This window comes from Heterocephalus glaber, unplaced genomic scaffold (assembly GCF_053883595.1).
Source record: "Heterocephalus glaber isolate CG9 unplaced genomic scaffold, H.glaber_assembly_v1.0 deba00001688, whole genome shotgun sequence".
Classification (NCBI taxonomy): Eukaryota; Metazoa; Chordata; class Mammalia; order Rodentia; family Bathyergidae; genus Heterocephalus; species Heterocephalus glaber.
The window spans coordinates 6687613-6715446 of NW_028258413.1; the positions used below are offsets into that span (position 1 = coordinate 6687613).

General features: G+C 41.6%; 1 protein-coding gene and 1 long non-coding RNA gene across 5 annotated transcripts; one reads left to right on the plus strand and one right to left on the minus strand.

Annotated features, from left to right (window-relative positions):
- Positions 1-2255: 2255 nt before the first annotated feature.
- On the minus strand, positions 2256-3927 carry LOC106007852 (uncharacterized). Of its 3 annotated transcripts, none has more exons than XR_002389728.2 (4): positions 3853-3927; positions 3554-3676; positions 3096-3224; positions 2256-2842 (listed from the first exon to the last, which is right to left on the minus strand). It is a non-coding gene; the product is annotated as an uncharacterized LOC106007852 (long non-coding RNA). The 3 variants fall into 3 exon arrangements; XR_001182408.3 differs by having other exon boundaries at positions 3847-3917; XR_015446433.1 differs by having other exon boundaries at positions 3554-3915.
- Positions 3928-4122: 195 nt separating this feature from the next.
- Positions 4123-27472, plus strand: Cxxc4 (CXXC finger protein 4). 2 transcript variants are annotated; one of them, XM_021245415.2, is made up of 3 exons: positions 4123-4478; positions 6913-8122; positions 26250-27472. In XM_021245415.2, exons 2-3 carry the CDS (start codon positions 7085-7087, stop codon positions 26292-26294), a joined length of 1083 nt encoding a protein of 360 aa, XP_021101074.2. In that variant the 5' UTR covers positions 4123-4478; positions 6913-7084; the 3' UTR covers positions 26295-27472. The 2 variants fall into 2 exon arrangements, with proteins under 2 accessions (XP_021101074.2, XP_087054946.1); XM_087198820.1 differs by having other exon boundaries at positions 4123-4282.
- Positions 27473-27834: the final 362 nt, after the last annotated feature.

Consider the following 27834-nt stretch of genomic DNA (forward strand, 5'->3'; position numbering starts at 1 on the left):
AATATTGCATGGTTTCTCTAATATGAGGGATATATATGCAGATGGATAGATAGATATAGAGAGAAAAAGAGACCACAAAATAGGAGATAGATAGGGAGTAGGGAGACATTAAAATAATTCTGAAAATTATTATTCTGCTGTATCAAAAATATTGTAATATATATGCCAAATCATTTCATTTATTCGACTAGTTTCTCTTAGCTTATTGAAAAGGAAGCTTTGTGCTATTATCTTTTTGTTTCTTCTTTGTAAGAGAAGAACTTTTTTGTCTCTGAGTAGCTACTTTGAAGAGAATGGCACACAGTGTTTTAATTACTGTCTTGTTATTCTGTTACAGTTTCGTTTTAAATTTTCTAATTTTTTTTTTCATAAAATAAAAAAGAAACCAAAGCAAAGAAAAACTAAATAAAAATCCCAGGTAGTGACTGCAAAGGAGAGTTCCATTATTTCCTGTTTGTTTTATTGGTACATTTCTTCTATGAGGGTGGAAGATATTGTTATTTATGGTGTGGATTGTGGCCCTGAGCTCTTCCTCAGAGACCACATAGGTTGTAGGAGGCCAGGCAGGACTGCACATTCACCCTCCTGACCTGGACTGTGTGTGTGTGTGTGTGTGTGTGTGTGTGTGTGTCTGTGTGACTAACAGGGAGCCCCTCAATCCTGGAGGAGTGGGGAAGAAATCAACTGACAATGCCTAAGATTTATCTCTAAAGGACTTTATTTTAGATGTGCTTCATTCCCTTGGAATACATTACTCCTTCCTTCTTATTCTTTAATAAAATATATTTGAATATTCTAATTTGGCTACCTGTCAAACAGGTATGTAAGAAGACAAAGTTAGTTTACAGTTGCCAAACTTTCCCTGAAGTCCTTAAGGCCCCACGACTACTGGGCTCTCTAAAGCTGCAATCAGCACCACTCACCCAAGGAATCTCAAGGTCAGATTCAGGGCTATGTGGTCTGCTTCATTTATTCTCTTTCTAGTGCTGCTCTGGGTTTGAGACTGCCAGCTGTTCTCAACAGTGAAAGACTCTTATCTAGGAAGTGTCAGCCCAGCAATATTTGCAGTGAGTGGCTAAGAGTTTAGCAATCAACCCTGACTCCTCCCTGCCCTCTGGCAGCTTCCTGGACTTGGTGGCAAAGCCCCAAGACCAAAGAAAACTGGATTTCTAAACTACTTGTGAAGGGGAGCAGCCTCTGACCGGAACCCCTCACCCTGGACTGTTCTAGGAGCTAACAGCAGACATCTGGGGGTGGCTTTGTCACATCAGGGTTAGCCAGCTTATCAGAGACCCTGGGGCACAGGCCATGATATTGAGTGAGATCCCGCTGGACATCAGCAGGACTGTGAACATATCCCACAGTGTAGCGGAACAGCTGTCAGGTGACTCTCAGGTTGGAATTTCATTTTCTCATCAGAATATGTATATAGGGTTTGCATTGTTGCTTCTGATCACAAGAGGTGAAAAGCCAAGTAAAGACACAAAGCCCTTCTGGGTGGTTAGAAGCTCTCCCCCACCCTCCTCCTGCTGAGGGGAACACACCTTGGGCTCTAGTGCTTTCTGGGCCTGGGACACTGCATGAGAAGTAGCAGAGAATTAAGTGTTCTCAGCAGCTGTTACCAACACCTTGACAGAGCGTCTTGGAGGAAACAACAGAGGACAGACTATAGCAACAGAGGCGGATCTGCAAGTGTCTGAACTAGTACAAAACAATGATTAAGGGTGGGAAATAGGAAGAAAAGAGGTGGTCCTCTTCCTCTCACTTGGCTGAGGTTACAATCAAGCCCCTGTCAGATGCGACAGCAGAGCCACGAGCTAAGCTGTTTATAATTTCTTCTATATGATCAATTAATCTTGCATTAGTGAGGGGCCTCAAGTCATAATTAAACCTAAGGTTGTTGTAGCTAGAGAGGTGTCTTGATTAATTATCGATTGTGGACTGGGGCAGAGGTCCTAAGATTTTGTAGAGTCAGACTTGGGTACAAATTTCAGGCTTGTTGCTAACTCTAGGAGCTAATTTGGGCTGCTTGGATTTTCTGGGCCTCAAATTCTTTACATGTGAGATGGGATAACTATGCCTTAGGGTTCTAATCAGAACAAAATAAAACATCTGCGAGTTAATACATTGTCTGACACACACAGGTCATTCATAGTGGCCATGATTATTAAAACTGTCAGAGCCTTCTTCTAAGAGCTAGAAGTTAAAAATCTTGGGCATCAAGAGCTGATTTGCTCTCATTTGTTTGAGATTTCATTCTGAAGTGAGCTAGCTTCAAGATCCCCAAAAAGGAAAGCAGAAAAGGAATTTCCAAAAGGAAAAATGTAGCATGAAAGAGCACGATGCTTTATTTGGTTTAAAAAAAACCAAAACCTTTATTTACAAACTTCAAAACTTCTAACATGAAGCTGACATTTAAAATATTTGAAAAGATGTGTAAGTATCTATCATCCGGGTACATTCACTCATTAAGAGGCGGCTGCAGTTTGCTGAGAGACTTCCTATGATGCTCAACTCAAAAAAAAAAAAAAAAAATCAAATGGAAAATTTCCTCCCTTGCTTATATGAGGCATTCACACAAACGTAAAAATGTGTTATTAACTTAAGTTATTATTAACTATTCCATTATTTTGTCTGTAAGTGACAGCTGCTTAAAACCAAATTGACTTTTTTTTTTAATGACAAAATAAGCCTGCGAACCAAGGAGCTCCAGCGTCCATCCGTGTCCGACTGTGGTGGTCTGGCCCTCTGGACCCCGCGCCCCGGTTCTGTGCGCCCCGTTCTGGCGTTTTTCCCACACCCACGCCCGCCCAGGTCCGCGGGAGAGTTTCACATGGTCCTTCTGAAAATTCAAATATAAAATGGTTTAAAATCTCTTTCAGTATTTCATTCTTACAAGGAAATGGTATCATATTTCACTTCCTTCTCTGAAAAGATGCTACTGCATCACTCTAGGATTCGTTAATTTAAATTTAAAACCTCATTCTAATTTATAACTAACTTCATCTGATTTTTTTTTCTTTTTCAGGCTTTCACATTAGCCACTACGGAGGTTTTCATATGAAAATTATTTCGATGGATTCGTGATTTTCTACCGTATTCCATGCCGTTTCTGCGAGGGTAGATTCCCTGGGACAGGCTGGACCCAGGGAGGCCTCACTTCCCTGAGGCCTTGGTGGCACGCTGACAAGTGCAGTCAGGAGCTGGGCTCAGTTACACTGCACCTATGGTAAAAAGATTTATTTATCCATTATTAAGCTATTTTCCCCAAATGACAAGAAGTGAATTGTGAATCACATACTGGTATAAAAGACTTAGTTTTTAAAAGTAGCTTTTAAAGTAAAGTTTGGGATTTAAAATAGGGCAGTGAATAAAAAATCCGATTTAATCTTTGGAACTACCAGATGGAAAAGTAAAAGCAGGGAGACAGGAGAGGAGGAAGAGACGGGAGGGAAGGGATAGAGGGAGGGAGGGGCAGGGGGATTCTGATTTTGAGGTAGGTCAAGCCTCACAGCATCATTTTTTAAATTTTGTTTTGTTTTCACATTTTCACCTTCTGGCACACAGTACTGCTATTTCCAGGGTCTGAACATCCAGAGCTCCGATTCCTTGTCCCTTACTTTAAAATCCAAATGGTAACGATTTTTCTTTTCTTTTCTTTTTTTTTGCGTCTCCCCTGGAAGGCAGAAGCATTATCTAAAAGCATGTGGTGGGGCGCGATCGGGCGCCTTCTTCAAACAAACGCGACCTTTTCCCTGCTTCTGGCAGGCTCTTCCCAGCCCAGCCAGCAATCCCAGACAAGTTTATTTACACACGACGCGCGCGCACTCACTCACACTCACTCACACTCACGCGCGCCCGGAGACGCCCGGGCCCTGCAGCCCGGCACCGCGGGAGGCGACCGGAGGAGGGGCGCGCAGCCGGCGGGCGGGGACACAGCGGCCGGGAGGGGGTCCCCACGCCCCGCGCCGCGCCCCGCAGCCAATCGCCGGCGGGATCCGCGCCCCCGCCCCCGCCCCGCACACCTCGGCGCGCCCCGCCCCCAGCCCGCACCCGCACACACAAACAGAGGGGGAGGGGAGCGAGGCGGGCGAGGCGGGCGAGGTGGGAGCGGGAGGAAGAGGCAGGAGAGTCCCGCGCTGCCTCCCGCGCACACGGCCGCCGACCGGCCGGGCGCAGACACCGCCGCTCCGCGCCGCCTCCTTCCGCCCCCTGCGCCGCGCCGTCTCCTCCTCCTCCTCCTCTCCGCAACCAGAAAAAAAAACACATAAGCCATTTACAGGTATTTTTTTGATCCGCATATTTATTTACCCCCTTCCCCTCCCCAACAGTTTGTTTACAAGTATTAAAGTTGTCACTGGGAGCCGCCAAGACGCGCCCGGATTTGTGTTTCTTTGTGTAAGGGGTGGTGTGCGACCAATTAAAGGCAGACTGGCCGCGTCTGCAAATTCTAAGGCTCCCCAAATAAAAAGAGGCTGGTAAGTGATTGTTCTTTTTTTCCTCTGGCTTTCCTCCTCCTCCTCCTCCGTCTTTTTCTCTTTTCTTTTTCCTCTCTCTTCAATGTTTGCTGTCCGTTGGGATTGTGAAAGTGGATTATTCAGGCTGGACTCCAGCGACGAGAACCGCGGCTGTATTAATTTATTAATTGACCTGCACCCGCCCCTCCCCGGAAGGTTCAGTCTGACCTTTGATCCCTGTGTCTCGGTCGCCCAGACTCCAGCCCCGCCGTGCATGGTCACATTGTTTGGGGCGAAACAGCGTCGTGAAGTATGGATGTCTGGTTGAGCCTTGCTGTAGAACTACCGTCATTTGTGTGTGTGTTTTATTTTGTTTTTAAATAAAATCCAAACAATAGCTGTGCCTTAGGTACCTTTTCCGTGCTCCGGAGATGCATTGATTAAACAATAATGACCTAGAGGCCGGGCACTGTGATCTCCTACAGTTCCTGGTGGTATTAAACCCTGAAGGGGGGGGGGCACCAGGAAAGCCAGAAGGTTTGCCTGGAAACCCCAGTCTGAGACTCCGAGGAACGGACTAAATTATTTCTTTATTCGGAACAAGGTCAGAAGCCGGAAATACTGAAAAATTTCCCTCCGCTCAGCGGGCCGCTGTCTACTGCATGGTCGGCATAACTAGTTTCCCGAGTAGCAGTTATTGTGGTCTTTTGCAGCTACAATGTGATTTGCGGAAACTGAAGAATATGCATATTCTTGCTGCGCCTCCCCTCACCCCCTCGCCAGCATCAAGAATATTTAACCGGGCGCATTCGGGGGGCACCCTTTGTATTGTCGTCAGACCTCAGAAGGGAGCAGTTTTCCCTAATGCGAAACCACCGAGGTGGCTCGGAGTGATTAGGGGCTCGCTGTGATTGAAAGGCGCCTGCTACCTCCTAATCCAGCCTGCAGGGAGAGGTGCATTATCTCCATTTACTTTGCCTAACAGGGATTTGTTTACATAAACCCTGCTTTTTAGGGCGCCTCATCAGTAGGTCTTGAAGTTTTTGCACTTGGAGTTTGGGCAGCAATGGCAGCAACTAATCTAATTATAAGCGTGATTACTATAGTTGATGTCCATTTTCAACTCTAAATATTTGAGACGGAGACTCCTGGGTCCCCGTTTAGAATTCCCCGAACTCCACCTTCTAAACCAATCTGTGGGCCTCGAAAGATGTCACCAAAAAATATTCTGGCAAAAAAGCTATCTGGAAACAAAGAAACTGGTTTTTAGGTGAATATGCACTTGGTGCCCTGGCTTTATTTCTTAGAAAGATGGGATGTCCTCTCTCTGTCACAAGCAACTAAATACCTCTCCCTAAAGTGCAATCGTGGCCTGCCCGCAGAGATGAATGCAAATACCTAGTTATCATTAAACTTTCTCTGAAAAGAGCAAGAGGGAATCATTGTAATGATTTTTCCTTTGGGTAAAGAGCACCTTAAAGGGACCCCCCCCCCATGTAAAAATCAGTGGTGTGAGAGATTCTTAACAAACCAACGTAAAATAAAATAATATTTAAAAAGTCTAATGCTCTCCTATGGACTTGGAAGAGACAGCAGTCTCCATTAGGAAGGCTTGGGAATATCCTGGCGAGGCTGCAGGCTCTGGAGAAAAGCCTGAGACACTGCTTGCATTTTTTTTAAAATTAATTATCTAGTCCATCTTTCTCTTCATCCTTTCTTTGAAACAAGTAAAACACCACCCTCTTACCCCCACCACCAAATGGCTCGCACAATTGAGACCCGTCCTTGGTCCATTGAATTAAGACCCTAACCAAGCCAGCTGTGCTGGGATTCAAACTAATGACCGCAGGCGCAGAGGACACCGTGGCAGCTGGTCGCTCCTTTCTCTCGGCCTCTTTCGTGCGGCTCGGACGTGGGCAGGCTCAGAGCCCTGCGTGGCTTTGTGCTCGCTCGCAGTTGATCCTCGGATACATTGTAGACTTTCCCAGGACTTCATTTGCTAATTTCCTGTTCATTTCCCTCCTAGGGCCCTCGCGGCTTCCTACTTTGCAGCTCGTGCGTGCTCAGGCAGCTCCGGTTCACACATCTCACCATGTTTAGATGCCCTCTGCTTCTGGGCAGCGTGGCCCTCCCGCCCCCGATTTGCATGTCTTTAGCACTCCAATTGCCCTTCTCCCTCGGCGGCGGTCGCCCCCGCGTCCCCTCCCCGGGCGTCCGGGCTATTAATGCCTTTTCTCCTGAGGGCTCGCGGGGAGACCAGGGGGAGGAGCTGCGGTTCGCGGCTGCCGAGGCGGCGGAGGGAGGGGGCCGAGCGGGGGGGGGGGGCTCTCCCGGATTGTGATGCAAACGACCCGGCCTGGCCCGCGGGGCCCCGGGAGCGCGGCGGGCGGGGGGCTGTGCCTCGGTGCGGAATCTCGCCTCGTGCAGCGGGTGGCAATGACTCTCTTTATTTTAGTTGTAACAGTTGGAGGATAATGCGCAGGACGACGCTGCCTGGGGATTCTGCGTGCGTGGAAATGCGCCCCCGAGAGGACTGAGCAGCCGCCGCCGGACCCGGCCCGCGCCCCCGCCCCCGCGCCCCCGCGGCGCCCACCTCCACCCTGCACCCCTTCCTCCCGCCCTGCACCATGAACACCAACGTCTGCGTGGAGCCGGGGCCGGGCCCCGAGGCGCCGGGGCTGCCCAAGGAGAGCCACCTGCCCGAGGGCGCGCTGGGCAGCCTGGTGGATTACAACTCGGAGATGGAGCGCTACCGCTCGTTCGCCTCCTCCTTCTACAAGAGCGGCGGCGGCGCCTTCCCGCAGGCGGCCAAGATCGCGCGCATCACCACGCCGATCTTCCCGGGCAGTGCCGCCGCCGCCGCCGCCGCGCGCATCGGGATGTCGCCCTGGAGCTGCGACAACGCGGCCACGGCGGCGGCGGCCACGGCCATGCTCTGGGGCAGCGGCGGCGGGGGCGGCGCGGGCGGCGGCCGCAAGCCCCCCGCGTCCTCGGCGAGCGCCGCGCCGTCCGCGGCCCCCGCCGCCGTGGCCCCCGCGCTGCTCCCCGCCGGGTCCACGGGCGGCGGCGCGGGAGGGGGCGCGGCGGGCGGCGGCGGCGCAGGGGGCAGGACCGGCGCGCACCCCCGCGCCGACCCCCAGCGGCTGCCCAAGGCGGCGCCCCCCGAGCCCGCGCTGCAGATGGCCAACTCGAACTTCCTGTCGCCACTGGCGCCCGAGCACTGCCGGCCGCTGGCAGGCGAGTGCATGAACAAGCTCAAGTGCGGCGCGGCCGAGGCCGAGCTCATGAACCTGCCCGAGCGCGTGGGCACCTTCTCCGCCATCCCCGCGCTCGGCGGGCTGTCGCTGCCGCCCGGCGTCATCGTCATGACCGCGCTGCACTCGCCCGCGGCCGCCTCGGCCGCCGTGTCGGACAGCGCCTTCCAGATCGCCAACCTGGCGGACTGCCCGCAGAGCCACCCCGCGTCGTCGCCCGCGTCCTCGGGCGGCGCGGGCGGCGCCAACCCCGCCAAGAAGAAGCGGAAGCGCTGCGGGGTGTGCGTGCCCTGCAAGCGCCTCATCAACTGCGGCGTGTGCAGCAGCTGCAGGAACCGCAAAACGGGACACCAGATCTGCAAGTTCAGGAAGTGCGAGGAGCTCAAGAAGAAGCCCGGCGCGGCGCTGGAGGTCAGAGGAGAGGGTTTCTTGCTCCCCGCGCCCCCCCCTCCCGGGCTGGACCCCCGACCCCCGGCCCTGCCAGGCTTCCTGCCCGGCTTCGGGGCGCAGCGCCCCTTGGCGGAGGCCGCTGTGTTCAGGTTGTAGGAGGCGCTGGGGGGGCGGGCGGCCCGGGGCTCGCGGTGCCACCCCCAGAGCTGCACGCGCGACGCCGCCCTCCTGCGGGGCGGGGCGGGGCGGGGCGCGCGGTTCCCCGCTGGTGGGGCAGTGGGATGGTCAGGAACCACCGCGCAGAGCTCAGCAGGGCCAGGGCTGCCCCTTACTCGGTCCAGATGCCCCTCCCTGTGTTACAAAAATGTGCCCGAGCGCCTGACACCTCACATCCTGTGTGGATTCACTGGCTCGGGGGACAGTGGCCAGGTGTGAGCGGGAGGACGTAGATGGTGGCACACAAGCTTGTGTTTGATTCAGAAGGTTTTCCATCCATACCCTCCTGGAGCAGGTTTTCTCCTTTGTATGATAACGGCTCTTTCTTTTTTCCTTTTTTCTGTTTCTTTTCTTTTTTTTTTTTTTTTTTTTACCTGCCTGTTATTTTTTGAGAAAGCAGCAATAATATAAAAAACTGAAGGCCATCAGCAATTTTTAAGGAGAGATGACTGAGAATTTAAAAGGACAGGTCCAATCAGTTCATTTGAGGACATGTGATCGGGATTGTGTTTGAAAAGCAAGTTACATAGTTTCAGAAATGAATGATTCCTGAAACTCAGTTACAACAAGGAAACGAAGTATCTTCCTTGGGCTCTGCATTTGACAAAGTAACCATTTTGTGGTTGCAAAATTGCCCTGTACAACAGGCACAGTTTTGGTTGATACTTTGTATGGTCAGTGATAGTTTGTTTTACCTGTATCTGCCCTTAACACAGACATTATATGGATAATCACTAAGTGTTAAACTAGGTTTTAATTATGGTAACTGCAGAGATTGATGCATTTGGTGAAAGGTGGATATGGTATCCTGACTAAAACAAAAAGAAAAAACGGAAAATTACTGGTAAACAATTTTAGCAGTAGATTAAGAAACATGGACCAGTAATCATAGTTAGACCCCTGATAACATTTAGAGAGTAGGAGGTTGGACGTTCATGTATACCTGAGGCTGTAAGTGGTGGGAGTTTGAGAATTCTAAGGACTGGATTGAAGGGTAAGAGTTCTCACAGGAAGGGACTTGTACATCCTTTTGCAAATGATAAGCACTGCTTGGAGACATTTTCTCTATAAATAACTGGAAATGGTCTCTGAGAGGATAAAGTTAGGGCCTAAAGACCTTTCTTGGTGCGCTGAGCATATAGAAGATTCAATTTTTTCCTTTTGTTAGTACAAATCAAGGCAGATAGTACTTTGGGATTCAGAAATTCAATATTATGTAGATACTGTTATTGATGACGACCAGTTTCATTAAAACATTGCATAAATTCCTCTTCAGGGAGGAATTGTTGACACTTTTTAAGGGAAATCACTTCTTTGCAAAAAGTTTAACTTCATTGAAGGGTAGTTATATTTTCTTTGGCAACTCTCTTTAAGCAAAACTCATAGTCACTAAAATGGGAGTTCACATATTTTCTTAGGTGGAATCTTCCCTGGATTCATGAATTATAAGTTCTCTAAGTCTGGAAGGCTATGGGAAATTAAAATTCAGTTCATGTTGAAGTTTCCTGTTAGTGCCCCATTGGTAAGGACTAGGTGACTGACCTTTTCTCTCTTGAAATGTAGTCTAAAGAACTATAGATTTTGTACTGCTCTTGAGTGTTACCTTTAACCAGGTTCAGAGCACTATCTGCATTCCAGTTTATGGTCTGAAGTGGGTTAGGGCCATGGAATAATTCTGACTTACTTAGTAAGGAACCATTCTGAGGAAACTGGATGTGAGTAGGTTTGCGGCACACATTTCTGTATTGATGTGTTAGTCTAAACAGGTTTTATACATTCCCTTTTTTCTCTTTTGATAATTTCTCCTGTGCTTGATGTGATATTTAAATTTCTTCAGCATTTTAGAAGATTGCAAAATATCCTAGAACCATATTTTCTTCCTTTTTGAAAATTCTCATGCACGAAAGCTCTATCATTCTTCAAAAAGTGAGGTATGGATAGGAAAGAAAGGAAATTTCCCCATTTATAGATAGTTCAAATGGTTCTCTTAGCTGGTTGTGGTGCACTCCTGTAATCCCAGCACTTGGGAGGCAGAGGCAGGAGGATCATCTCGATTGAGGTCAGGATGGGCTACATAGAGAGGTCAAAGCCAGTCTGGATACATAGCAAGGCCCTGTCTTGCTAGAAAAAGAAATGTCCTAACTGAAGATGACTTCCTATCAGAGCATGGACTATGGTTGAAGGCTGAGATTATTAGTGGAATACTACTTGATGGAAAGAAACAAAAAAATGTTTAACATTAAACATTAAGAATTTTTTCTAGGGTTCTATCTAGATCATTAAAAAGGTGATGATGAACAACACGACTGCTTTAAACCCATATGTAGCTGTTGGGGCACAGGGGTTCGGGCTCAGTGACAAGCCAACTTCGGTCCGTCATTGCCTGGGCAGGTGTTTTGGGTCATGATTTGGGGACTCACCGTGGCCATTGCCAGGGATGTCAGGTGCAGATTCTGTACCTCATGTTTGTTGACATCGACTGGTCAACACCAGTTCCCATTTGGATCGTAATCATGAGTTGGAATCTTAGTCACCACCTTGAGCCTCATACGCCTGTCTGCCCTTGGGCTTGTTCTCATCTCAAAGACTGAAGCATCATCAGATTTTTTTCAGAGTGGATGCAGTGGATTAGGACAGATTCACATGGGTGTTGGGGTTCTTGCCAACATTTATTTTTAAAAACCCCCACCTGCTCTGTTTAAAACTGTTTTAATTTTACATTAGTCAACCTTAAAAGCATCTTTTAGTGCACTAGCAAATTATTTATACAATCACCCCTGCAAAATCTTCACTGTGATAATGCACCTAAAATGTTTAGTTTTTCTGTGATACCGTGCACTGTAAATTGGCAATACACCACGGATCATGTACTATATTGTTGTATTTAAAACAGCCACCACTTGTTGAAAGCAGTTGTTTCAGATGCTGTGTGCCCCTGTGTAGAAAACTTATTTTCAAGACTGATGTCCTCAATGTAAATTAAGTTTCTAGATTTTTGTTTTGTTTTGTTTTTGGTACCTGGGATCGAACTCGGGTCCCTGCACTTGGGAGGCAGGTGGCAAAACCACTGAGCTAAATCCCCAGCCCAAGTTTCTAGATATTTTAAGAAATGTGATTATCTAGAAGATGCTTGTGACACTGAATTACATAATCGCACTTTGTCCTTTGCAAAAGGCATCTTTCCGTTTTATTGTTCACTGCAGTTAGAATTCTGATAAGAAGATCGACTTTTTAGAATATCCCAGGCTACTGTGCCTCAGGGGATCCAGCTGTCCCGTGGGCAGCCCCATCCTCAGTCCCTGACACTGTTCAGGTGATGTGATTGATCTGGGGGGGCGGCGTCAGAGACCACACAGATCCGATCCGGTTTCTCCCCCATCACTTGGTTTATGGAATCCCGTGAGGAAGCCCCACCCTCACCCCCCCGCTCCTCGCTCTCCCCTCCAAGTCCCACCCAGCTCTGGAAAATCAGTTTCTTTCTTCTCTTTCTACTCTTTTAAAAGTGGATCTGCTGAATGTATGGCCAACAGTAGTTTTTGCACAATTAGGTTGCCCTTCTGCGGGGTTGATGAATAGCTACTCAGTTACTGGCCCAAATGATGCCCTGGTTCAGAAGAGTGGTTCTTTCGGGCGGGGTGGGGGGTGGATTTCAGACATCCACTAAGTCCTTGGAGCCTCTTCACACATGGACAGAAACCTCCCTGTGATTTGTATGGGATGGGTGGCATGAGCTCTGGAGGAGACTCCCTGGAAGGCCACACACAAAATGGGCGTGACCCTCAAATTCAGAGTCAGTAAAATTAGTTTTTAATTGAACATGTCAGAAGTTTTGGAAGTTTGGTGATTTTTACAATGTACGGGTAAAATATAAATGCTTCATGTCTTAAGTTGAAACATCATCCAGTTTGTCATTTTATGTCATAATATAAAAATGAGTTTTCAATCTGGGCCAATAAGAAATACAAATTGCAAATGTATAATTGGCTATGAAAAGGAAAGAGGAGACTGAGGCCGGAGGACTGCAAATTCAAGTCCACACTGGACATCTTAGTCAAATCCTGTCTCAAAAATTAAAAAAGGATGGGGATATGGTTCAGTGTGAAGGCCCTGGGTTCAATCCCCAGTACCAGGGGGAAAATAGGAAAAAAGAGAGAGGGGGATGATGTTTTTCAATACAATTCCAACAAATTATGGTAAATGATCACTACAATGTAACAAAAATAATGTAAGAAAAAGATTCTAAATTGTATATGCTGAGAAAAAACCCTCAAAGATTCAGCTCTGACAAAAGCCACGCACCATTTGTGACCAAGGCATTGGACGGTGACACAAGTCCAATAAGTATCTCTTCCCAGCACTTGATTTAATTCAGGGGACTTTGAGTTGTTCTTACATCATATATGTTGTACATGGTGAATACATACAATTTTATCATCAATTAAAAGTAAAAGGATTTTTTAAAAGTATACACTTTTAATAATTCCTAAATGAAACCAGTTTGCTCACATATCCAAACATCATGCAAATCCATGTAACCCTTTGGACAACAACAAGGAAGAGAAAAGCAATCAAAATCCATTTGCAAATTCTATGAATATTTGTTTGAAATCCAACTGTCTTCAAAGAAAGCACAATCAGAAAGGCAGTAAGTACAAATTAAATAATATTAAACTTCAGATTTCAAGTTGGCTGGGTAAAAATCTTTGGTTAAGAAGAGAAAGTGTATCCAGTGATGAAGGCAATAAAAGTTATTTGACTTTTAAAGCTTTTAATGAACACATTGCTGAAGAATTGCTCTACATTTTGAGTAGTCTTGGCCATGGATGTTTCTAAGTGAATAGTGAAGCCTTGCATATGCTTAAAGATTTATAGAGAACAATTTAATGAGAGTCTGGAGGACCATTAGGAAGTGTGGAGAACAGGATAGAGATCTCACCTACCTTTTCTCTTCTTGAAATATGGATCACCAGGATGGAATGGAATACACCTGTTGGGGGAATTCTGGAAGCACCCTCAATTTTTTTTGATATGAAGTTAAACTTCACCTATTTGAGTATTCCCCAGGTTGAACATATATTTTTAAGAAGTTTGCTAAAATCAACTTCAACTGGTCATACATAGTTTGCTTTTATCAGAGACAATTCACTTTAATTTTGCTGTGAAAAGTTTTTAAAAGTCTTACCTCCAATAAATTTCACACAAGTGGATACACTTCAGTTTCTTGCATTTATTTTTACTTGTGTTAAAGAATATATTGAATATGAATTTGCATTTTTGCATAGAAATATCTAGCTAAAGTAATAGATTGAATTTATTTAAAAGTCAATATATAAATTGAAGAAGAGTGTACTTCTCTTTCAATTTTACAAAAGCAAAAGTGAAACCAAAATACATGGAAAATCTTCAGCGCTTGTATAGAGTGTGTTTGCAGTCTGTGATTAGACTGGCTGAAGAACTGACACGCTCTAGAATAACACCAGTTTTATAAAAACTTATTTTCAAGAAAATATTTTTTGGATTATATAAATGTTAAGGATTGTATGCATGTGTAGTTTCATTTGTGCCTCAGTTTTTCTGCCTATTCTTAGACTTCTTCACCTGGCATTTCACTGTTACCCTTAGGTGTTTCCAAATATTAGGGAGGAGTAGAGGGTAATTTTATCCTTGAGTGTGTCTTGTTCCTTCACACGCAAACCCCTGTCCTGAAATGGAATTATTCTGCAGGGCAGCGGACACGGCCCCTCCGTGCAGTGTCACGAGTCCTCTTGTTTATTGCACCATACTTCAGTGTGACAGCCACTTAATGATGTTGAGAACTTAGTTTTGCTGGAGCTAAAAGATCCCAGCAGGCTTGTGACCTTGTATTCTAAAGTATTTTTCCTCTGGGAAACTTCTGAGCTTTTTCTTAATTTAAGCGCCTAAGAATCCACACCTACACATGAGATTGGGATTGCTGAAAATTCTGCTTTTCTTAATATGTAGCCCAGTTCTTGTTACATGTTTCACAAGCTCATATCCAGCTGTATTTCTTTGGCTGATGTAAACCCAGACATAACTCATGTTGAGGAAATGTACTATTAGGTTTTTGACTTTTCCTTTTATTAATTAAAATATATACTTGGGGCCTTGTGGCCACAGGGATAAGGAAGAGATTGTGGGAGAAACCATACATCTCAAGTCATTTGCCAGTTGAGGAATGTGAAGGACATCAACCGAATTTATCTCCTCATCAATAAGATGGGGTAAAAATGACTATGTCTAACAACTTTTTAGTGTTACATGAAGGCTAATGTTCTTTGCCAATTAAAAGATGCTATACATATTCTCAGTCCTATTTAAGTCATGAAGAGTATCTCAAAACAACTATCTACAGAAAATCCAGCACAATAGGCTACCCATGGTTCCAGATGTTGGAGCCCAGGTAGACTATTTTGTGATGCGTGTTTTCTGAATATCTGTTTTCATCACCTGGTTTGGCAAAGGTCTGTTAAGTTCACTTGTGAACAGATAAACCTCATAGCCGGGTTTCCTCTCCCCATACTGGTGTTGTAGGGTGCCCTGGGAGGACCAGAAGGGTGTTTGGTGCAGCCAGTCAGGAGGTGAGCCTGTCCCTGTGGGTCAGGACTTTCTCCTCCTTTCCCACGGCCACCCCACACTGACTCACTCTGTCCCCCAGAGGTGTCGGTGTGCCTGTGTCTGTGGTCTGCATCTGACCCACGTCACTAGCCCAGCATCTTCAGTTAGCCGCTGTATTGTCTTTGTACAGGAACAGGGAGCTATTCTAAATGTGAGTTAGTGGCTTCAGGAGAGTAATTGTAAGAAAGAAATGGTTAAGTGCTTCTCATAAATTCTACTCAGGGAACATGTTTAACAAATAATGGAAACTGGAAATATTTGGCAAATGTTCAAAAATTGGAGAATACATAGTATATGTGGCAGGAGACAGGAAATAAAGCAGGTAAATATGATTTTGAGATAAAAAGTGGAGTGACTATGCAGATTTTTTTCCTTTTTCATAAGAAGAGAGTATTTGTGAAATGAAGAGAGTTATTAAGCAGTGATACCATAGGTTGGTGTTCTTATGGGGAAAATAGTGATGAGTTCCTAAAACATTTGGAATACTAACCAAGAGAGGTTGAAAACAAAGGAGAAAGGACGGCTCAAGCTAGGATGCCATACAGAGCCTAGAAGGGACTTTGGCAAGATGAGCTATGGGTGTTTACTTTCCTTCAGCAGTTACAGAAATTTTGCACAAAGCAGAAAATATAAAAAAGAAGGAAAGCAATTTTTTCATGGCTTGAGTTAATACATTTTGCTTGAGAGAGTGAAGTGGAGTGGAAGATGAATTAGAGTTGACAAAACAGGGATTGTGTCCTATCTGGTGGTGTTTTTTTCTTCTCCTTTGAAACACTTGGTAGAATAATTTCAAAGTGTAATGGAAAGAGACGAAAATGGGACCTCGTTTATGTCTCATCTGCATTTAAAGTCATATTTTAGAGGACATTCTTGGGAAAGTAGGGAAAAGTGTTGAACTATGGGGAAAACTGGGCTGAAAGCACCGTTTCTTGCTTAACGCTCCAAACTGCAGCGAGGTGATTGATGGCAACAGCGGAGGGATGGAGGCCAAGTCTGATGAGAGAGGAAGAGACGTGTGCTTGTAGCTCAGGGAGCCTGATAGACGTTTCCGTGGACTTCAGCAAATCTGGCAAATTGTGCAAAAGGTGCATTTTCTCCAAAACTTTACCTAATGAAAAGAGATGAAGTAAACTTCCCAAAGAAGATATTATAAATGTAATTGCACGGAAATGGTGATAATTAGTGATGGTTAGTGAGTGGTAGGAAAATAATTATGCTGAGGAATGACTTTTCTAAGGAAAATGTTTCTTGTAAGTTACATGGCATAAGTGATGGTTTTAATGGGGTGGAGAGTAAGAAAGAAGGTAATATGAGGTGTAGATGGATGAGAAATGAGAAAGCCTGGAATCATCTCTTCAATGTTAAGTAGTTTGTGCTTATCTTCTAGTCCATGAAAAATAAAGTAGAGAATACTGGTATGTTTCCATCCCCCAAGTGATAAATGTTATTGTCTCTGTACAACTACTATGTGTATGTAAATGCATTGTGAAGTAGAGTGCTGTTGGGCTTTCTTCATGTGATGAAGAAATGATACGACAACACTGTAGGGTGTAGAGGTGCATTGAGTTGTTACAGTGTTGTGTGTTGTTTGAGCTGCAGGTGACACCAGGTGTTGGCTGCCCACCACAGTTTTCAGAAAGTCCAGTGGGGGCTGTGTGAGTCACATGTAGTGCTGTTAAGCTCTTTCTGTGATGTTAAGCTGTTTTGGATGGACTGGGCTGCTATGCAAAATACATTTCTAGCTTTTGGTTATAGTGAAAAAAACCCCCGTAAAACACAAGTTTGGCCATAGCAACAGGACTACTGAACAAGTTTGTAGTGAGGAAAGAAAGTTGAGTATTGTTAACAAGATAAGAATAGAATTTAAAAGTATTTCTATAAGTATTGTATTTTTTACTTCTAGCCCAGTCTGTGCTTACACAGAATATTAGTAAATGCATGGCGTCACTAAGAACATAGCAAATCCCTGATGAACTAAATTCAATTAAACAAAGCTTTAGGCAAGATCTGTTATCTTCTAAGACTTGTATGTTCTGTGGATACATACATATACATATACACACACACACACACACACACACACACACAGAGGTACACTCACACAGTGTCCTGGTTTGAAAAACCCTCCACTTTCTTTATTCCTAACTGCCTTTTTCAATACCCTTGTAATTTTCCAACTCTCTGTCTTAGTCCTTTATCCAACTTTTAAGTACTTATTTCCTGATATTTTCAACTCCCAATTGAAGAAATGGACAAATTTAAAGTGATGTAATTGATTTATTTTTTAGAAAACTCTGGAAGCAATCTCATGCCTATTTAAAAGCCTTAGAGTTCCTTGATTTATCCTTGGTTTAGTCTTTTACATCTAGATAAGCCATACAGATTGATACGGTCTCTACCTTTGCTACCTCCTGTGATAGTGTGTTGTGGTATTGTTCAGTTGTTATATTTTGAGGTATATTTTACAGACTACTGGGAACTTTTGACTTCAGTAAGAGAAGGAGCTACATTGGAACAAAGAAGGAAAGGAAGGAAAGAAGAACAGAGGGATGAAGGAGGGCTGAGGGAGGGAGGAGAGAAAGGAAAGAAGGAAGGAAGAATGGATGGATGGATAGATGGATGTACAGCAGGCTATAGGATTACTATAGACATAAGGTAAATCAGAAAGGAGTATGTTGACAGAAAGGACTGACAAGTCTGGGTCAATCCTGAGTCTGTTTTACATATGAAATGAGTGGTAATAGTGCCTCAACTTCATGGAAAACTATCATTGATTTGGGTTGAGGCCTACTAGAATCACTCAGCATTGTTTCTTTTTATTTACCATCGTAGAAAAAAACCTAGTTTCAGAAAAACAAACTAGCTTTCCTTTTCTTTTCTTTATTTAAATTTCTCTTTCAAAGTAACTCTCAAGTCTACAATTGGAAACATAGAAAGACCAAAACTAGAAAACTAATCCTCGTGTATAGAGACCACCCAGCATTTATGAACAACAAACTATTCAAAAATACTAGCGTAATTTTAAGTGGTTATAAGGAAAATTTATTGGGAAACACAGAATTGAACGTATAGAAAAGGTTCCAGAAGAACAACGATGAATATTAATCGTTACATTTTTATAAATGCTATGCATTAAAAAGAGGTTAGAGCTGTACTTTGAGAGTTAATTATGTAAGTGGCTGTGTTTTCACAAAGATGGAGAACTTGGTCTCACAGATGGAGAACTTCACAGCTCATGAGATGTTCCTGAAAACAATTTAGGGTCTAACGAGTGAAGGTTTGCTTTGGCATGTGGTGTGTTCATATCATGGTAGAGGGGAAAGTTTAATTGTGTCTAATGCCTTAATGACAGTAGATAAACCAAAGTGTATTTCTAAAGAACAGAGAAACATATAAAAAAATGTGATAAATTAAGTGTTGACCTTAGAGTTTATTATTTAAAAGGAATGTTAAGGAGAAAGAGCAAGGAGCCAAAGTCAGCACTGCTGTGTATTGGAGCACTCTGTGTGATGGCATTTTAATCACTAAGAAACACTTTTTCAATTTGTAGATCATTGAAAACTCCCCTCTTTTGCTTACCAACTGAGAGAGGGAAGGAGAATGTGAGGAAAAGAAACATTAGAGAAAGACAGACTGCAAAGCTACATGCTGTTCTTAGAAGCATAGTGTTCACCCAGGACATCATTTTGATGATGACATCCCATTGGTCGGATGGTTAGAATTAATGTTCCCTGAATTTATCTTACCCAGGTCAGTGGAGATAAAATATGCAGGGCTTTCTAGGTCAGGTCTATCTCAGTGGTTGGATGTTTACCAGAAAGGATTCTGAGCAAAATGAAGTTTAGTGACTACAAAACTCAAATCCTACTCAACAGCCTAAGAGAACATTTCCTACTAAATTATTTTTTCACTTTTATATAAAAAATAAATATTTCTCAAATTCTCAGATCTATGATAAAGAAAAACACCACAAGGAACCTTCAGTTGCTTATGGATTTTAAGTGTGACCATTGTACTTCATTTTAATAAAAATTAGACACTTGGAACCCATCACCCTGATAGGTTAAACATCACCTCTTAATACTTCTTTCAGTGACCTCTCATTTCCTCACATTTTAGAAGAATATTTCTTCTTTTAACAACAGAGCAGTAAAATTGATTCAGTTCACTGACTATAACCAACATTTTCAAAGTTGTCAGATAATTTTGTCTTATTTTTTGCTAGCTAATTCACAATGATCTCATCTAGAGGTATTTTTGGATTAAATAGGAATTATAAGTGTGACTTCGAGGTGAGATTGAATTACTAACCTTTTATATACACACATACAGTCATATATGTATATATAGACACATGTACCAAATATATTTATATGTATATATGCACATGAAATATAAATGTAAACACATATAAATGAAAATATTTCAATCATTCTGGAAAAAGTTACATAGCTTTTATTAAGCATAATTTTTGGTTTTTAAATCTGTAGTTCACTTTCAGTTTCCTTCTACACTCCCTCTTACACATAGAGTTAAAATAGTACATATAAAATCAGTTTTGAAAAACACCCTTTTAATTTGTAAACCAGTGAAAGCCCCCCTCTTTCTGCTTACCAAGGCACCATGATATAGTTTTTCTATCTGCCCAAGAACATTTTAATAACTAAGCTATCCACTTTACTAAAATAAATTTACTTGTTTGTTTGAATGATGCCGTTTGAAGTATTAGTTCCCAAATTTAATTGAAATACAATTAATCCAGAAATTTGCCTAAAGAAAATGGTTGCATTAGATACCAGGAGCAAAAGTGGGTGTCTCTTTTGGTCCCCCTGGATCAGAATGAGTCAAGGTGTTAACCCGGCCTTTTCCTAGCTCCTAACAGTTGTGCGTGTTTGGGCAGCTGCTTACCTACCAGTGGGTTGCCATGTGGACTTAGAGTTCTTACAGCATGATTTGTAAACGTGTCTTTCTTTTGACCAGTTAGCTGGGTTCCCATTTAAAGTCATGCCATGGAGGCGGTGGTGAGGATCATGGTGGTGGTGTAGGAGAGAAAGGAAGGGAACTCGAAATGTAGGAGGCATAGTGGGAGCAGCAGTCAGCGGAGGATCGATAGTGGTGGAAAGGCCATCCCTACTTCTCCACCATTAATCAGGGGAATCTTGGCCACAAATGTCAACTTGGAAACCAAAACCCTGGAATGCTCCTTATAATCATATTTAGAGACTCCATAAATTGAATCATAAACATTATTTAGTTATTCATTTAATGCTTTTCCCCTCTAGAGAAGGGTCCTAGTGGTAATATTGATTATTGTTTTTAACTTCCATCTGGATAATGGGCAAAAAGCTTTGATGATGCCAAAGATATAAAGCTATCTGATAACTGGATTTAAATTGAGAAAATTAATATACATATGTGTCTCACATACATGATACAGGTGTGTTACAGCAGAGCAGAAGTAAGGTGTAATTTAAAAAGTAGAAAGCATATATTTGAATTGAAAATATTTTCATATGAGGTAATATTGTTAATATAAAGTTGCTTTCATTTATAATAACAATAAATTATTGGGCTGTATGATGACTTTATCACAAATTGATATTTCTCCCATATTTACATATGCTAAAACAGTAGACTATGATTTTTATAATTTATTTAAAAGCACGATGTGGAAACATTTTCTGCTAACATCTTTTGGGGAGGTGCTTACCTTTGCTAGTTTTCACTTTACACCATAATTATCAGTTATTCAAATATTTGTGTTCATGTGTATAATCGGTATCACAATAACACAATATATTATGTCTTCAAGTAGGTTTTGAGATTTTGCCAGGAAGAAACTCAAAGTATCTATGTAAGGTTATTTTATCATCTTTTAAACCAAATTCAGAAAAAACTATACTTTTCTTCTTATTAGGAATTTTTACTTTTGTTCATCCCCGCAAATCCCAGGGTTTGAAAGCTTTATAAGTAGCTATAAAACACATTTAATTGAATAGCTACAAAAAACAATGGAACCTGTTATTATCATTTGTCATATTTATTAACAATATTTCTTTGTCACTTAAATTGAGATCATGATTGTGACATTAGCAATTTCTGTAACTGAAGTTAAATATATCTTTCCAGTATTTGCTCATATACTTTCCAGTACATTTGGTGACTCACCAGGCCTTCAGAATTCTATGCAACAGGACAGCTGATACAGTGATATCCCGGTGAAAGTTAGTAGGTGGGGGATCATTATTCTTCCGCTAATCAAAGCTTAATTTCTTATTTCGTTCCTAAGTATTTCCATGATTCACTAAAGTCTTCAAATTCTAATGTGAAAAGGAAAACTCAATACAGTGAGGATTCCTGATTGTAAGGCCTTCCATCTTTACATGTCAGAAACTCAGTGTGGGATTCCTCACATTGAAAATACTATTTCAAGAGGTCTGGCACCAGCTTGGATTAGCTAACTATGGTTTAAAATTGCTTTAATTTGGGTTAAAAAAACTTACTTCACATTGTTGTATGAGAATCAGAAGATAATCAAATGATTTATATTTCTTCAGCAGTAAAGAGGAAATTGTGTTTTGATTAGTGTAAGAATAATGGCTCCCACTGCTACCTTTCACTGGGAAACCATTGTATCGGAGCCAGCCTGTTTCCCAGCAGAATTCCAAAGGTCTTGAGCCACTGAAAGATTTGGATAAGAAGTATATGTCTGGGTGCGTGTGATAGTGCACATCAGGAATCCCAGCACCTGGGGGGTTGAGGCGGGATACTCTGAGTTTGAGCCCAGGCTGGGCAACTTAGCAACTTAGACCCTGCCTCAAAATAAAAAAGGGAAAAGAAAAAGAAAAAGGAAAGACAGTATGAACAAACACTGGAAAGATAATGTTATACTGTATGGAAATTTCCAATGTCATAGGCATTCTCTCAGTTTAAAATTCATGCATTCTGAGGTAAGTAATATCAGCATCAAGACTTATCTTTAACTTGCTCCTTGAAACCTCAGGTCAAACTTCATTAAAAGCCGTTTTCTGAGTAGCGTTGTAAATACTGCTACATTTTGCGTATTGCTTCTCCATGTGAGCAGACAATTCCTCTATCCTCATATGCACAGAATTAAAAATGTCCCCATTTTCAGCTCTCAGGAGCTGAGTTTTTATTAAACTTGACATATTTCTAACCATACTAGGTGCATAACCTGAAGATACCACTGTCCAAGTGGTTTCTTAGCAGGAACCGAAAAAGGGAAACATTTTCAGATTCTTACAGTGGCAGCTTCTGGGATCCTTAATTATTTTAGTCTGGTTGATTATTTCTCCACTGCTGATTTAACAGAAATCAAACTGAAATGTTTCTGGCAGATACAATAATTTTTGTGTGTTTTTCAGTAAATAGAAATGCACTTGGGGTTGGATTGTACTATTCTATGGAGCAAATTTCCTTGCCTTAAAAGGTCTACAGAGGTGAGGTGGAAGACGTCCTTGTGAACCCAAGGGCACTGTGGACCTGGCCCCCGTAAGGAAGGGCTCCTGGGACTTTTCTAGCCGTCCTCAGCTCTGTCCCATCCCCCTCCGCTTCCCGGGGAATCTGGCTGTCCTGTCACTCAGGATAAGAGCCCCCTAAGAGCCGGAAAGTCACTGTAATCTCATCAGGACTGAGATTCCCCAGCTGGGACTGGACTGTTTATAACCTGAAGGAAGCAGTTGAGGGCATCTAATACCCCACCTTGGAGAGCTCGCCCCAAACCATTTAGGGTAATCCTCTTTCAAAGAGGCACTCATTAGTTGAGCGAATTAGTGAAGATGTGGGCCCAAATTTGCACAGAATCATCAGAAACCTGCAATTTAGCCCAGTGCTTCACCCTGCTAGTCTATAAGGAACTCAGCCCCAGCCCGCAGTACCTTTCTTGTGACTCTACTGAAAATTCAGCAGGACATTAGATGCAGCCCCTAAGACTTGAAAGAGTTTGCTATTTTTTTTTAACCCTGAAATAAAACTGTTGTAGAAAGCTTATTACAAATTCCTAGTGAGAATCTTGATAATTTGTTCCAATTAATGCACCAGTAGTTTTGCTAATTTTTTCACATATTTTAGGGGAATTCTCAGCTAATCATTTTTACATTTCATGATCTCAGAGATCTTAGTGTAAGGAAAATAAAATGTGCTCCACTGCTTTCCTGCTCACTGGTCTTGTAGTAAGTTGCTCATACAGTTCTATCCAAGGGTCACTTGGTGGCCTTGTCTTAATGTGTTCGCAGTGCATAGGGATATAAAAAAATAGCATCGCTGTGTTGCGGTTTCATGACAGTTAATATGAATAGAGAAGATCCATGCTGTTCTCCTGCTTTGGCATTGTTTGATTAATTATTTCTGCTAGCAAATATTGAGAAGTGGTCATCTTTTTCCTCACAGAAATGATCTTTGACCCTAGATAGCATTTTATAAACTTCTTTTTTCAAAATATTGTGTGTAAAATTGAGTAGAAAAAAGGGGACATAGGAAGAACAAAAAATTAGAAAAGATATTTAAAAGTGTATCGAAGACATAAGGATTTTATCTCATTTTAAAAATGAACTCCATATATTTTTTCTGTTTATCTTTGTAAATATATTTGTTTATCAAGATGTGAGATTACATAAGTATATATTTATAATCTTATTTCCAGTTGGCACTGGGGAATAAGTTGGCACCCCTATGTCATACATATGCACATAATGTGTATATATATGAATATATATGCACATGTTTATTTTTCATATGTGAATCTGTAACCATAGATCTATAATTGCATTGATATACTTGGATCTAATTTATCTTGTTGAAAACCACTACATTTATACAAATGTGCATACTTATATAAAATTTATTCTAAGTTGGCATTAACCATGCAAGTTAACAGCTGGTACAAACTTTGAAGTTTTCATTTACTGCATGTGTGTGCAAAGGATGGGTATTAGAATGGCATGTTTCTTTCACTTTATAAAGGTCCTTTAATAATGATTATGTAATCTGCATATATACTTACTACATTTATTATTCAAAAGTTAATTTTGGTAAGTAGTAAAAGGTGTTTATCTCCAACCAAATCCAATAGTGAAGATCCTGATATGCATAGTGAGCTGGATGGAGAAATTGGATTAAATTCAAAGATGAGTAAAATATTAACAAAATCAGTACTACTTTTATGAGAACAGCAGACCCTGATTTTGAAAAGACACTTCACAGTGAATTTATTGTCTATCCCTATATGCAAACTTGATTTAGATTAATTACAGTGTATTAATTTGTTCTTAGTGGATTTGCTTTGAAATTTATTGTTGGTTGTGAGGACAGTTTTTAAATATTTTTTTTAAGGTGGTGATAGTGAAAAATAGGTTTCCTTTCCAAACTGATTATTTCATGCACCTAAATTTCTAATCAACATCTTAGCCAGTTATTACACTTTTATTTTTATATGACATTATTACATTAGGAGAATGCTAAGCAAATAACTCACATATGGGAAAGTAAATAAAAGCAGCCCCAAATATTAGAGCATTGTGATTGAATTTCTCATGTATTTTCCAAACTATGAAATTCAAATATTACTAATAAGGTGTATTTACAAGTGCATGTATGTGTATATATGTATTCATGTGTTTTTGTATACATATTCAATATTTAGCAACATTGATTTAATGTATCAATTATATACTCATATATTTTTATTTGTAGTACTGGGGTTTGAATGCAGGCCCTTTGCACTAAGCTAGATCCCAAGCACTTTTTAATGTTTTTTATTTTGACTTTTTTTTTTTTTGGTACCTGGGATTGAACTTGGGACTTTGTGCTTGCAAGGCAGGCAGCGGCACCACTGAGCTACATCCCTGGCCCATAATGTTTTTATTTTGAAACACCCCTGGCTAAGTTGTCTAGGCTCAAACTTGTGATCCTCCTACCTCAGCCTCCCAGCATGCTGGGATTTCAGGCATGTGCCACCATGCCCAATATACATATTTTTAACAGCCATCTTAGAATCTATGTGAACTTTTTGGATTGATCTAAGGAATAAAATCAATTTTAATTTCCCTCTTTAGGAAAATATACTCTTAGCTTGTTTCTTATATACCTTCACTAATCATGTGATTATTTATGTACACTGTTAGAACATACGCAATAGAACAGGATGAGTCATTTTAAGAAGAATATGGTGTAGGGAATTATTGGAATATTAATATATAGAAAAAACCTGAACCTTAATTTCCATTTACCTAGCAAAAATCAACCTCAAAGTAGAAATAAGCTTGTTGTTACAAGGATTGCTTGATGCTTTCCTCTTTGGAAGATCATTTGTAGTATATTTATGCTTAAAAAGTTACGTTCTACTGAGTATCATTGGTTAGTATCAATTTGCTTCATACTTATTCACTTATTGAAAATCTAGACTCACTTTAAAATAGTGATGTATTTTGTCAGCATCATTCCATTAGATTATAGGAAGGTGTTTAGCATTTAGTAAGTGATATGTGATTCAGAGAATATTGGTGTGATATTTATTGTTATTCTGCCATAAAAGAAGTCCCTCAGAATAGAGAAATTACTTCACTGAATTTTGACAGCACCCTTCCTTAGTTTTCATATGTAAATTTTATGATTTTGTGCTTAAAAACAGTGGTCAAACTTCAGCTTAGTTTTTTGATCACATCTCTGTTTGTGGGCTTAAAGGGAGAGCAGTCATGGCACTCACTTGAACTGAGATATGGGCGCACATGCACCAAAAAAGAGTATGTGCGGAACTGATTACGTGTTTTGAAATAGAGAACCAAATAACTGAAGAACTATCCTAAAAGTGACTAATGTAGAGAGCGAACTAGCAAAGGTGAATCCTTTGCTGTTGCACGGTGTGATTGTGCTGTCTGCACGTGTGTCACACTAGCACCAAGACAGCTTACTCTAAGTGACCCAGGCTCTTCAACTGCAGATGCAGATTTAAGTATATGTGCTGGTTGTCTCTCCCCTGTTGGTGAGAACCTGGAATCTCCCCTGCATTCTGATTGTTTTACCTATAATAGGCTGCGTTTCCTATATTTTGAAGGCCAATATGTTTTAACCACTATATTCAAGTAGCATTAAATATCATATTCTAATTTTCATAATGTTTTAAGATTGAGCATTTCTTTTTTATTAGATGTTGAGATATACAAGTCACTGTGTTGTATATTGCTGACTAAAACGATTGCTGAAGTATAAAGGAGAAAAATCTAATTTTATACTAGCATGGAAGGAAAGCTTAACTTGTTTTCTTGCTCTTTTTTTATAGAGAACACCTGTTCCCAGCGCTGAAGCATTCCGATGGTTCTTTTAAAGCAGTAGTAGATCTTATTTTCAAGGCATTTGGAAATGAAGGGCAAACTAATGTCTTGTTTTAAGAAACTGCTTAGTCCACCATTGAAGAAAATATCCAGAAATTATTTTCATTTTATGTATAGGGGTTTCTTCAAAAAAAATGGAAAAGAAAAGAAAAAAGACCTAAAAATAACGTGGGAGCTTGGGGAATTGGCAGTCTATTTACTTTCAGTACACTGATTCTTTGATGTAATTTAGGTATACTAGTGAAGTTGTTGTCTATTTTGAAAGTGGCTGTAAAAAATAAGTTTGGGTAAACCCCTGCTGTAAAATCATGTATCTTTGCAAAGTACATATCTATACTTCATTTTCAAATATATGTGTTTCAGTACTGTAAACTGTACAGATAGCAGCTTGTATTTTGTGTGTTTAGACACAAGGAGACAATCACGTCTGAGCATCTATGGAGATTAACAGTTTGTACACAACAGTATGGTTCTGCGAGTCAAATCTGGAGCAATAAATTTTAGCTTTAAATATTTTTTGCCAGTTGTTTCTAGAAGCAGCAGCAACTGTACTGGCACTGTTGGGCCATGCGTCTTTCCGTGGAGACTTGAGGCCAAGTTTTACAAGATGAAAAGATAACGATGTGTCCAGCAATTACCTCCAGTTGTGTTGTTCTAAGAGGGGAAGATGTTATGAGAGTTTCGATGAACCCTTTGAGCACTGTATTAGAGTAGTGGTTATGCACTTGCATTGCTTACAAATGAGCTGTACAGAAGGGTGTACCTCCCGGATACTTAGTGTAGTTACTTGTCTTGGGTTGCACTGTAAGGCGGAGTACTCAGAGTAGTTGGAAAATGCAGAATCAGTTGTATAATTTTTTTTTTTATTAAAACAAAAACCGTGTTTTCTAGGCTAAAAAAAAAATGAAGTTATCAGATCTTAGGGAAAGAAATCCATTACTGACTTTTTCCCCAGCCAAACATGGGCTGTGTAAGTTTTTTGTTTCTTTGTTGTTGTTGTTGATTTTTTTTTGGTAGGAAAAATTAAAAAAAAAAAAAGAGTATCCAAATGTTTTAATTCCATGTGTGATATTAAATGGGTAGTTTTAATACTTGAATACATTGAGGCCTGTCTTTAGGCAGGACCGGGTATATTTTTAAGTTAAAAAATTAAACATATTCATCAAAGTGAGGCATTTTGTCTCTTTGTATCTTCCTTTCTCCTGGCTTTTCAGTTGGGTGCGTGGTCTTCCCCTGGGATGTTCCACGGATCCCAGCCCCACTCTGCCCACGCAGTGCTTTCGTTGGGGAGAAGGCAGGGCCCCAAGGCCCAATTTAATCAACACACAGCAGTTCCCCCACCCACACACACACAGGATCCAATGCCTCATAGAAACCCGGGTCACCTTTTACAGTAGGCTTTGGTTTTCTTTTGATAGGACTCTTAAGGCTGTCCCATTAGGGCAAATATTATTTTAATGTAATGTAGGTTTATTTCTTGGCTAGGCTATAACAATGGTTTTCAGTTTCTGGAATAAAACATGGTTTAGTGAA

Coding starts and splice junctions, on each gene's coding strand:
- Cxxc4 (XM_021245415.2), top strand. CDS start 7,085: ATGAACACCAACGTCTGCGTGGAGCCGGGGCCGGGCCCCGAGGCGCCG. Junction 8,123..26,249: donor AGCCCGGCGCGGCGCTGGAG/GTCAGAGGAGAG, acceptor CTTTTTTTATAG/AGAACACCTGTTCCCAGCGC.